We start from the raw sequence: 12,590 nt of genomic DNA, 5'->3' as shown, positions 1-12,590 counted from the left end.
AACATGTTCATTTGCACTGAAAAATCTTACACTGTGATGATCATTATTATTATTATTATTATTTGTGCTCTTTTGTTTTTGAATGAGACTTTACAAAATAAAGATTTATATTAAATCTGAAGGAGTATTCATAGCCACATATAAATTACTTTCTAAATTCTGATTCATTCTGATAAAGGAGCCTCAACCAACTGCTGAGTGCAAAAACAACATTTTTAAAGGGTCTGGATTTAAAATCCTTTGCTACCTTAGGAAATATTTTAATAATGTGAGATACAGGTTTATGATTTTCATGAGACATAAGTTAATCAAATATCTAAAAATCTTTAAAATATTTCTCATCACATGAACAGAATATATCAAAGTGAAGAAATTCACTTTTCAAAAATAAATATATATATTTGATGTTTTTGAGTTCAGTGCTTTTTGTTTTTTTTAAATTTTATTTTGTTTTAGTCATCAAAGTTCTGATACAGACACAGACTGTATCAACAATCAGCTATCAAAAGTCAGTGAGTAAAAGCTAAAAAATAATTCCATAAATTGCCATTAACATTAGGGGTATAACTGAATTTACAGTACTGTGCAAAAGTTTTGATTCACTCATGTCTTTATTTTGCTTTCAAGGCACCTTCTTGTAATTTTTAAAGGAACCTTAAGCAGTCATTCACCAGGCTTTCTGAAGATCTTTCAAAAACCTATTTGCAGTCCAGTCAATGTACCTGATCATTTTCAGAGGAGAATAGATTTTTTTGTTAAACCACTTATGGAACCATTCAAGGATTTAAAATGCATGATGAATCGGTGTTTCATCTACGAATAAGAGACAACTTAAATTGTGTATGTATGTTTTGGCACTTTGTTAAAAAAAAAAAAAGAAAAGAAAAAAAGTGTACTTTATTTTCCTTTCTTTGCTTGAATCTGTGAAAATGCTTTAAAAAAAAACACCACTTTGAGAGATATGGAGGAGAGTTGTACATGTGCACCAACTAACTGAATCAAAGAGCTACTAGTTAAATACCTGGCATGTCTTAGCATGGTGTGCTATTGGATAAAACTGGACAAGTGGAAGACAAAAACAGGAAGTGGCAGGCCTAATAAAATAAAGCAAGTGTGCACAGCCATCAGTAACACATGGTGGGGCCTCTGTCGTGGTTTGGAGCTGCATTTCAGTCCTTGGTACTCGGGTTCTTGTCAAAATTGAGTGAATTATGAACACAGAAAACTACCGTTTTGATCCACCATGCAATTCCATCTGGAACAGATCTTAGCAATGCCTTAATTTTTCATGGTGACAATGATCCCACACACAGCTCCAGTGCAGTAAAAGCATACATGGATGGAAAAACACACAATGGAACACCATCAGTCCTCTATTCGTCTTCCCAGAGCCCAGACCTCAACATTATTCAAGGAGTGTGGGATCATCTTTAGCCAGAACAGAACAAGAGACATTGCATTAAAAAAATCAAGTTGTTTTTTTTTTCCAAATACATTAGAAATGTACAAACTCTGTTTTTGTTTTATATACTGGATGTTTCAATAAATCACTGTCCCCATTTCATAGCAAAATATAAAGAAAAGAGTAGTAGCTTGAGATATTTGCACAGTACTCTAGATCCGGATATTCTATAGACATGATATCCCAGATATGAAATGTCAAGCTCACAGCCTGAGAACTGTGATGCTCATGTCCTACATGTATTGTTTTAGTTGTATTATGAGCATTTGACATTTAAGACAGCCAATGTCTTAAAATTATATCACAATAATTAAGAGTAAGTAGTGATAAGGTAATAAAATGGTCTAACAATTTACAACATTACTATATTTGGATGAATAACAGAAGATTAATAAGAAAGTAGCTCTAACACTAAGACAACCCATTTTATCAGGTGATGTTTTACCTATAGAGACCCTTTTTAATAATAATAAAAAAAATCTTACACACCCAGTGTTCAGTTATTTTAGGATAAACTGAATCAGTTTGATGCAGTGATTTTTATACGAAGCAAAGTAACACGAGAAAAGAGTTTTCTCCAGTCTCACAATCAGTCACAAGTCCCGGGCACTTTAAATAATTCTACTCTAGATGTAAATAAGCGGCTTTTAAATAAAGTTTTATCGATTCATTTTTAAAACAACCTCCCCCTAGTGTTTTACGACTGTCGTAGCAGTAGCGGCTGTCGCCATAACAACGTAGGGACGGTCTGAAAAGAGCGCGTTTTGCGCCATACGGAAAAAGGAATAAAATCGCTTACCGAGGACCAGTTTAAATATTGTAATTATTACGACTAGTGTCGTTCCTCTTTAACATCCGGTAAGCTAACTGTCAGTGACATTTTTTAAACTCAGACAGCCATTAAAGCGTTAAACGCACTACGCGTTTTATTCGCGTAGAGGACTTTACTTCCTGCCCCTGGTGTCGTTGTTGCGGAAGTGAAAAGTCTACGTGTGGAAGAAAGGTTGGCTTGACCGTATTTGAACACCTTACACACCAGCACTGCTCATGTCCAATCCAGGTTAGCTGTTTCCGTCGAACCAGTCTTCCTCACCCATCCCTCCTCCCCCCCTGTTAGGCAAATGGATGCTTTGAGCGGTAGTCGGGGCGTATAAATGGGACGGAGAGGTGACGACAAGCTGTAATGTTGCGCCGGGTGCGGCAGTCTCTCCGGCAGGTGCTGTTTCTGATGGCCCGGAGACCGGATCTGCTCTGCGGGGCTATCGTGCTCGGCGTCCTGCTCGTTTTGGCCGTCAAGTTCACGTGCAGGTAAACATGGGCACGAGCTTCTGTTTATCCTCTGACAGCGTGAGCTTGCTTGTGTGTGACCAGGCTAACACGAGACCCCTTAAAACACAAAAGCTAAGTGGAATGGTTATTTAGGTGAGCGAAGAGCGGCGTTGTAACAGTGTTAGGTCGTTAATGAACTACCGGTACTCGTTGTCTACAGTAGTTACAAACAAGGGCTTCATTATTAGTGCTGCTAATCTAAAACTGACGTGTACTGTAGACAATGAGATTAACTAAGGACATCGCCTTAATCTTTCAAGGAAAGGTTGGGCGTTTTTTCCAGTTTTCTCAGATAAAACCCAGAAAAGATTGCAGGGAGATCATAATGAGATTATTAATGTTTAAATAGTAATATCTGGTTACAGCCCTGACACACTGTGCTGTCATCATCTTGCAGCTTTGGCCTCTGCAACTTTACGGTTCTTCAAAGCTTATACCACTTGTCATTCAGTTATGGTGAATGAAAGTGCTGAAATCCTAAAGTGTAGCAACTGTTGCTGAACGATTGACTTGTTGGCTAAGCAGTTACTCAGTCGTCCTCTCGAAAACCCAGCTGAGACGATAATTGCCACAAAGACTGAAACTTGAAACCGACTCCACGCAAATTATACCAGGCAAATTCTGCTTCTCGTCATGTTGAGGTAATTTTGTTCCCCCTGTAACGATGTAGAGACATTTTTGCATAGCCTCTGGGGGAGGCAGAATGTTTAACACAGCACAGTGTTTCACATTGCTTTCTGTGGACGCAAACATATAGCCTTTCCTCCCCTCGTATGCAGCTTAGCATACCCTCCATTTCCAAATACCATTGCTTCTACTCTCATTTTCCAAATTTAACACATGCATATTCCAATATGTGCAACTCAGAGTAGTATGCAAGGCTGGAGGTTACCTGTAGCATTAACATCAACCGATGATGGACACACTGCCATGATCAGCGAATCTCGCGGAAGTGACACAGTTATAGCTTATGCATTTAATAACCTGGCAAGATCTTATTATGTGACCGTGATCTCTTTGCACCCCTCAGCGTTACTCTTCTCATTTATTTCTGTAGTCGTGCTAAGAATGTGGTGGCAGCAGCTCGGCCTCCGGTGCGTTTCTTTTCTCCTGACGCCCCGGTGGTGGATCTCTACTTGGGTCAGCTTGACCAGGTAAAATTCAAGGATTCAGACTTGATGGCATTCACTGTATTTTCCTTTGTTTGATACTTCATTTGCTCAAATTGTAAAAGAGAACAAATGGAAAGAGCTAAGAGGGTTTCTAAAGCTCCAGTTAAATGTTTTGGCATTGTTGTCATCAAACTTGTGGTGCTCTGTGAGATTGAAAGGGTTTTTTTCTTCACAGGTGGAGCGTCTCAGGAGTGTGGCCGAGGTGTCCTTTATTTTCTTCTATGCACCATGGTGTGCTCACTCTATGGCTGCGCGACAGGAAGTGCAGCAGGTCGCTAAAAAGCTGGCCAAACAGGTACAATTGAACGGAACCTCCACCACTCAGGATTGTTTAAACATCAAATATTTAGATGTGCTTTACTGGGCAAAGACTAAGGAAGCTGGGGATTGTTCTTACGTGGACACGTGTTATGTTATCGCTTGTGACGCAAAGTGTTGGGAAGAGTTTATAGGAGCAGCTTGACACACTGCAGTAAAGAGTGACTCTGACATAGTTGAGTTAATAAAATCTGTTCCCTTCAGCTTAAATACACACTCACACATTTTTAGCTTGTGTCTCTCTCTCAAATGCAAATTCATAGTCGACTTGTTATGGGCGTGTTTGTTAAGTACATGAGTCATTACAGTGTGTGATTTTACACCATTTTGTGTGTAGTCTACACATCGTTTTGCTTATCTTTGTTTCTTAATGTGTCTCTTCAAACACACAAACACAGGTGCAGTTTGTGGCTGTTAACTGCTGGTGGAGTCAGGGGAAATGCAGGAGGCAAACCCGCTTCTATCACTACCCCGTCATCCATCTGTTTTATAGAAGGTGAGACGGTGGGCTTCTCTTCACTTATGGTGGGAATTTGCTTTCAATAGCTTTAGCAGACAAAGACGAATTGGGAAGCCCCATAAACGTTAGCTCAGAGAAGACGATGTTTGCATGCGGCTTCTTCTTTGCATGATAGATGGCACAGCCGAACTGTGTTCACAGACGGTGATTTCTGGAAGTGCTCCTGAGCCCATGAAGTGATTTCTTTGACAGAGTCATGCCTGTTTTTAATGCAGCGCCTCCCAAGGGCCTGAAGATCATGAGCATCCAATATTGATTTTTGGCCGTTTCGCTTGCACACAGAGATTTCTCCAGATTCTTTGAATTTTTTGAGGGAACATGTCCCGCAGAGGGTGGGCTAGTGAAAGTCTTCACAGTATTATGTAGAGAAAAATTATTTCAGAAGTTTTAATAGCATAGGAATAGTAACTCTGCCTCTTGAAGATGCTCTTTCTTTTATACCTAATCATGTTGCTGACCTATTGTAAATTAAGCAGATTACAAAATGTTTTTGTTGTTGTTGGTTTTTTTTTTAGTACCACTTAGTTTTCCAGCTTCTTGTTGACCCCATCCTACTGATATGAGACCTGTTGCTGCCATCAAATTCAAAATGAGCTCATATCCAGAAATGATGAAATGTATGAGTTTAAGCAATCAGTATGTTTTGTTTGTTCTTTTATGAATGAAATAATTTTTTATTTACTTTTGTATTTGGCTGTTCATACACAACTTCAGTCATAGACGCGCATATTTAGAGAGGCTAAAGATGTATTTTAATGCAAAACTGTGGGAAACACTTTGAATGTTTTGTTTCTTAATTGTAATTTAATTATGATTTGTTGATATTTATTAGCATCTGTGTTTTCCACAGGTTTGGGCCAATAGAGTATAGAGGCCCATTTTTGGCTCCATACATAGAAAGTTTTGTACTCAGAGTCATCACACCACTGACTTACCTCCCATCAAGAGGTCATGTTGAAGAGTTCCTCTCCTATCACGAGGTATATTTGAGCTTTACACTTCTGTCACTGAATCACCCACAGAGTGCAGCCAACTGTAATGATCTGCGTCTTGTGCGTTTCTAGCCTCGAGTGGTGGGTTTCTTCCAGTTTAACTCTTCCCCCCAGCCGCCAGGATACATCACATTTCTGTCCTCTGCCCTGCAGGTCCTAAAAAGGGGTAAGAAGTAATCACGCAGCTTCAAGGCTGATTGTTAACATGATAAACATTTTGGCTTGTCAAGCATGGGATTAGAATTCGAGGAGAGGCTGCTGTTGACGAAAAGATAGCAGTGGTTGAAGCAGAGAGAACCTAAATGTGCATTTTACGATAAAGGGAACATAAATGGTTGAAGTCACAAGTTTCTCTTTTTTATGGTGCAGATTTCCGTGGTGTTGTACGTTTTGGGGTCGTGACCAACAAGCAGGTGGCAGGAGCCATCTCACTAACAGAGGATGAAACGGTTTTTCTCCACAGAAGATTTAACTCCTCTTTGGTAAGCAGCGTCAACACATGTTGTAGATGTGGTTCTTCTAGAAAAAGCAATTAAACACTAATGACTTTAAAACTGTGGATGTATATGATGCTGTATGTTTATTCATCTGTTGTTTAAGATTTTTCCCAGGAACGACCTTAACTTTACGTCTGAGGCCATTTGTAGATGGGTGTTTGAAAACCGTGAGACGGTCCTCCAGTGGCTGCAGCCCCCGGGAACAAAGTCTCGCCTGTTAGAAGAGGAGCTGACTAAAGGCCCTGCACTGCTGCTGTTTGTGCCGCACGATCCTCTGGGATCACAGCCCAGCCCTGCGCTACAGCAGGTGAGCAGAAAAAATCAGACGAATATCATTTTCGAAATGACAGAAACGCTTTATTCTCTTACAGATTTGATTTGCAGCTATACTATTATTATACACTGAGCTAATGTCATCTGGCTTACCCATCTTCATTTAGCTGCCCTGTATTAAAAAAAATAAAAAGAAAGGTCATTTTCTCTGATCGTGTAACTGAGACTTAAATAAATATTAAGTACGCTGGTAAAGGGAACTTTTACAGTGTAAGAAGCAGGAAAACGGGCAAGCATAAGGATTTGAGGGAGTTTGAAAGGGTGACATGGTGATGGCTATATTACTGGGTCTAAGCGTCATCTTCCTCCTCCTCAGGTGCTTTTTATATTAGAACTTATTTTGTATGTGTATATTCTGTAATTGTGTTGTTAAACACTGTATTATTCTCCTTAAGTTCTGCAGATTAAATCATTTTTAACCCATTTTGTTTTTCTAGGTTGCAGACATTGCTGTGCGTTACCACTCCTGTGACAACAGCCACCACTCCAGCTGGGACAAAAGTTTCTCCTTCCACTCACTGTGCTGCCAGTCAGTTGTCCTCCCACAGTCGAGCACAAGCGTGTGTGAGGTGTGCCTCAGCCTTTCGTGGCCAAGCTTCGCCACCTCACCTCTGCACTGCTTGTTCCCTCCCTCGATCCAGGGAGGAGACATATTTCAGACTTATCTCAGACGCTGCTGCCTCCACCAGCTCCCTTCCCCCGTGTCCATTAATAGTGCAACCGCAATGGGCTGTAGCAATTTTCTGGACAGTTACAGCCCATTTAGTCAATACAGTGCCTGCTGCAGAAAAGTAGAACCTCAGCTCAATGAATCACAAGCCAAAGAGGAGTCAGAGATGCAAAGCGTTCCTCCTTCCTTGATCCCTCCATTCTCTGTCCCTCAGCCGGAGGGAGACGGCATCACCGGGCTCCGTTGTCAAACCAACAGGACACTCAGGTTTTATGTGCTGGATGTTGCCCTGAACTGGCCTCTGGCAGTCAGGCTCGGAGCATCAGGCAACAGAAGTGCTTCTCTTGAGCAAGAAGATGATAGGAGCGGTGACGGGTCGTTTGCTGCTATTGTGAACCTGAAGGATGAAGTTCATTATGTTCTTCAGCACACTCCAGCAGCCACACTAACAGAGTCTCTGGGTAAGACATGGACAACTTTCTTTCATGTAACACGAGCTGGTTTTGTTTTGTCCCAAAAGCTGGGAGCTCAAACGATTTGCAATTTTTAAGACATCTGATGATTTCAAAATCCCATATTGTGTCTCTTCGGTCTCAGACTAGTGGGTTACTTGTGGTTCCCAGCATATTTAAAAGTAGAATGGGAGGCAAAGCCTTCAGTTTTTGGACCCTTCTTTGTGGAACCAGCTCACACTTTGGATCCAGCCAACAGACACTTCTCTAATTTTAAGATTAAAAAGGTTTAAAACTTTGATTGTTGATAAAGCACGTAGTTAGAGCTTGATCAGGTGACCCTGAATCCTCCCTTAGTTTTTCTCGAACAGGTCTAGGCTGCTGGGGGTTTCCCATGATGCACTGAGTGTTTTTTCTTTACTCACCCTTTTCCACCCACTATGTGTTTATACAACACTCTGCATTCAATCTTTAGTTATTATTAGTCTCCCACTATCGCCAATTGCTTGCTGAAAGTGAGTTGTCTGATTGTTGGGGTTTTCTCTGTGTTATTGTAGGGTCTTTACCTTGCAAAAAAAAAGCGTCTTGAGGTGACTGTTGTTATTTAGCACCATATAAATAAAATTGAATTGTTTTCAGGTCACCTGGTTGTTGTGTGTGTTGCCAACAGGGAAGCTGCTGGAGGAGTGCCCTCTGTTAGACAAACTATACAGTGGCAACACTCATAACATGGTTGAAGGTTGTTGTTCAAGTCTCCTTGGCGTTTTTAATTTTCATTCATTGGCTGTCATAAATGGTGATACTGACACTGGCAAATAGTTAATATTAGCCGAAAATATCCACCTCCAATATATCAGTCAGTCACTGGTTTCTACAAATGTCTTTAGGGCCTTTGTAAAGATGAGTCATCTGTCCTTGATGACATTGTGATGGTGCATGCACACATCTGGCCAGATACAGTGTGAAGTTGGCATAAAAGTTATAAAAATCATTGAATTCAGGCCGTCTGGTTTGCAGGAAGTTGGCCTGTAACAACGTTTTAATCGTCCAAAAAAACCACTTTCTTTAAAAGATCCTCTTCCTTACTCTACTCAAAATAGACTCGAGCGGCTCTCTCACTACAATGTCCGATATTTAGAAATACTGAAAGAAATCACAAGTCATATTATCTCACATGACGAGTCAGGTTAATGACCAAAAGTCAAACATTTAGTGGCTGATAAATCAAAAGTATAATGAGGGCGCTGGGTCGAGTTCCAGCTTCTTCTAGTGAAGATTCTCGCCTCTGTCAGTGCTCCCCAGGGTGGCTGTGGCTACAATGTAGCTTGCCATCACCAGTGTGTGTGAATGGGTGGATGACTGAATGTGTAGAGCGCTTTGGGGTCCTTAGAGGCTAGTAAAGCGCTATACAAATACAGGCCATTTACCATTTGAATCGTATTCTTGGGCTAATTCTGTGTTCATGTTGTGCGTTTCATTGCAGAGGCCTTCATCAGGAACTTCAGCGCTCCCTACAGCCTCTTGCAGAGACACTTGGTTGGAGAGGAGGACAGGAAGGGAGCTGAAGAGGAGGCGTCGCGTTCAGACGAACACACGCAGTCACCTCCACGCTTCCTCATCACAGAGTTGACCACTTCCTCCTTCCTGCCCTCCGTCATGGACCTTCAAAAGGTGACTAAGCGTTCTGAAACACCCTCAGCAAATCAAGGCAGTTTGTGAAATTCTGAATTTCTTTTAAGAATTTCTGTAAAGCAACTTCCATGCACCTAAAAATAAAAACATTAAGATATAAAAACAGCTGCTTTTTACAGCTGCAAGCCTGATTTTAATTTCTTAGTATGCTGCGTGCTCTACTTATGGAAGCAGGTAGTTTGCTAAACTCCTGATGATGCCAATTTGTGTGTTGTAGGACGTGCTGCTGTTCTACTACACTCAGTGGTGTGGATTTTGCTCTGTTCTCAACCACATCATCATCCAGCTGGCCCGATTATTACAGGGAAATGGCACCATCACAGTGGCCAGGTACAGTTACTGTCTGTTGTGTACCTTTGATGATAGCCTGAGTAAGAATTAAGGCAAGGTGTACCTAATAAAGTGCCAGGTTAGTGTATAATGTGTGATTGAGGTGTCTGTGTTTTGAAATGTAACAAAAAGCATATTTTAAAAACATTTCGGAAGCTGGGTGACCTAAACACAGTTTCCCATATATTTATTTTATTAAGCGTGTAAAGCATACGAGAGAATATTAGCAGTGTGACCCTCATTTTTGAAGAAAAAAAGTGATGACAGCTTTGTTTTTCCTTTGCATAGGGTGAATGTTGCACGTAACGACCTCCCCTGGGAGTTCATGGTGGATCATGTTCCCTCTATTCTTTTCTTTCCCAGATACAGGTAAGAATAAATGCAGAGAGGTGTGCACAAACAAGGGTGTGGCCAAAGAATGGGGGGGTTGGATCTCATATTTCTGCAAAAAATAGCTTTGATCTTCACACTGGCTCAGTGGAACTATAACTGCAAATGATATAACTATAATGATATAACTTAAATGATACACACTGAAAAGCCAAAGTGTTCATTCTAAATGTAAAACAATACATTTTATTGAAGTCCTACTCATAGTCCACATATGAGTGATTAGGTTTATGGCCTACTACAAGCTAGCTGCTTTACTTTGTATATCTCTCTGTTAATGTAGCTAGTAATTATTACATTGCAATAAGTTGCTTTTATTTTTTAAACAGTTTTCAAGTGGCTTCATTCGTGTGTTTAAGACCTATTCGAATACCCGTCTGATTCTTAGTCCTTCTTGACACCTCAGTTAAAAAAACAACAAAAAAACTTTCATCAGTGAATTTCAGCAGAATATTTTTCACTCTTGTGTTCTTTTTCTCTTCCCTTTAAGAAAACACCTTAGTGTGAAGTTTCCTGACAACCTTCCCATCACATTACCCAACCTCCTCCGCTTCATCCTGCAGCACTCTGGCTCTTTGCATCACGTGCACAAACCGTCTGTTGAGACAGAAGGTCCCGGACACAGTCCTTTCCTTGGGTCAGAGTTTCTGACACTCCAGCGTGAAGTTCAAGCCCTGCATCACGCCCGGGAGCGTCTCTCCCAACAGCTCGCGCAACTATGGCGCGACAACCGACGACTGAAATTTGAGGCCCGCGCCTTAGAGACCGAGAACGCCGAGCTGCAGCGAGAGAGGCGGAGCTTAGAGGAGCAGCACCGGGAGAAAAGCCGGCAGCTCAGTGAGGCAGTGAGGCGGCTGCAGGAGCTGGCAGACGCCTCTGAAAATCTGCTGAATGAGAACACACTGCTCAGGGTCCTGCTGAGGGCGCTGACGGACAGGACAGAGGCTAGAGAGCAGGCGGAGGTGGAGAGGAAGGAGACGGAGCAGAAAAGAAGCCATTTGGCCTCCTGAGCACAAGCCTGCAGGGAACCCTGAGAATGAGGCAGAGAAAAGAGAAAGGAAACCGGGCCAGGAAATGAAGGGGAGGTTAAATTAGAGGCAAGAAAAGCTGTGAGAAAATAAGGCTGACATGAGGAGATCCTCTTCAACTGCAAAAGGCAACGCCCAGTAAATTTTCTCACAAGCAAAAATAAAGAAAAGATGACAGTTACCATCTTCCAAGAAACACTGCTACTCAGTCAGGCAGGAATATAAGGAGAGATGAGTAGGACAGGTGGGAAGGCAGTGAAAGAAAAAACACGCAGCTCTTGTGCTGTGATCATATGAGCTCGTCCAACTCTTTAAAGTTCCGTGCCAACTTTCCAATTCAGACTTCCCAGCTGTGATGCTGCGCTTGCAACGATTTATCGACTGTTAATTGTGAAGGAATAACAAGAGAATCTGGACACACCCTGCAGCCAAATGAAGCTTCCTTTAATTACTGTAAACCAAGTGCAAGATAGTTTCTTTATTAGAAAATAAAAACACCATGGATGGGCTGGACTCACCTGTATCCAAAAGTCAAGGTTAGTACATTTGAAGAGCAGTGATATACTCTGCAGTGTGAGTTTAAGTGATTCACCCATGACGCAGTGTTTCGCATGGAAAACCTCGCTTGGAAAGGGAGGCTACGATACTCTTAATGTGAAAATCCCAGACTTCGTGACATTTGTCTATTTAACCTTTGGAGGCATACATGGAAATTGTAATCAAACACTGAGGAAGTCTGGACTTGAAAACAAATAAAGCTCTCAAAGAAGGCCCCGGGCATTTTCCAAGAACTCGCAGGATGACCTCACCTGCTGTTCTGTGAGCTGAGAGTCACATGACTAACCTCCTGGAAACGTTCCCCATTAATTCCTAAAATTCAAGCAGCATTGGCTCACGTTGATTCATTATAGTTCATGTGACACGTTCATGTGCTTGATTTATTTTCATACTTGTAGTTCTTGTCTTTTTAAGTTGTGTGTGTGTGTGTCTGTGTGTACATGATGAACAGATTGGCTTCCTTAGTGTTTTATGAAACATCCAAATGATAAAAACATACTGGTAGGAATTCCTTTAAAGTACATACTTTTACACTGAATAACAACTCTAGCTCTGAATCTTAATTCCTATCTGGCATTTATAGTTCAGTGCTAGCTGACTTTTAGGAATTTATGAGTAGTTTTCATCACATTCTCCGGAAATCTGTAAAACACAGCTATGTTTTTCCTCCATTGTTTACTTTAAAATGCATTTGCAGTACTGGTGGTGCAGAATTTGGCTGCAGGGAGAGGGCTACTAATAAAACTGAGAAGTAATTTCATGCCGAATACATGCTCCCCTCGTTTTGTTTGGAGCTATTAAGTGGACTCGAAACAATCGGTAAGATTTTTTTTTTTTTTTTTTTTTT

General features: G+C 41.2%; 1 protein-coding gene across 2 annotated transcripts; it reads left to right on the top strand.

Annotated features, from left to right (window-relative positions):
- Positions 1 to 2,185: 2,185 nt before the first annotated feature.
- On the top strand, positions 2,186 to 12,165 carry txndc11 (thioredoxin domain containing 11). 2 transcript variants are annotated; one of them, XM_005744571.1, is made up of 14 exons: positions 2,186 to 2,465; positions 2,580 to 2,770; positions 3,849 to 3,945; positions 4,139 to 4,258; positions 4,680 to 4,777; positions 5,652 to 5,781; positions 5,866 to 5,959; positions 6,163 to 6,275; positions 6,394 to 6,597; positions 7,061 to 7,754; positions 9,229 to 9,416; positions 9,655 to 9,767; positions 10,056 to 10,136; positions 10,648 to 12,165. In XM_005744571.1, the coding sequence occupies exons 2-14, from the start codon at positions 2,646 to 2,648 to the stop codon at positions 11,165 to 11,167; spliced, it is 2,577 nt and encodes an 858-aa protein (XP_005744628.1). In that variant the 5' UTR covers positions 2,186 to 2,465; positions 2,580 to 2,645; the 3' UTR covers positions 11,168 to 12,165. The 2 variants fall into 2 exon arrangements, with proteins under 2 accessions (XP_005744628.1, XP_005744627.1); XM_005744570.1 differs by having other exon boundaries at positions 2,186 to 2,770.
- The last annotated feature ends 425 nt before the right edge of the window (positions 12,166 to 12,590 follow it).

Source organism: Pundamilia nyererei, unplaced genomic scaffold (genome assembly GCF_000239375.1).
Source record: "Pundamilia nyererei isolate P.nyererei 1_Seehausen unplaced genomic scaffold, PunNye1.0 scaffold00145, whole genome shotgun sequence".
Classification (NCBI taxonomy): domain Eukaryota; kingdom Metazoa; phylum Chordata; class Actinopteri; order Cichliformes; family Cichlidae; genus Pundamilia; species Pundamilia nyererei.
This window is presented reverse-complemented; position numbering and strand designations above follow the sequence as displayed.

Coding starts and splice junctions, on each gene's coding strand:
- txndc11 (XM_005744571.1), top strand. CDS start 2,646: ATGTTGCGCCGGGTGCGGCAGTCTCTCCGGCAGGTGCTGTTTCTGATG. Junction 9,417..9,654: donor CCGTCATGGACCTTCAAAAG/GTGACTAAGCGT, acceptor TGTGTGTTGTAG/GACGTGCTGCTGTTCTACTA. Junction 10,137..10,647: donor CTTTTCTTTCCCAGATACAG/GTAAGAATAAAT, acceptor CTTCCCTTTAAG/AAAACACCTTAGTGTGAAGT.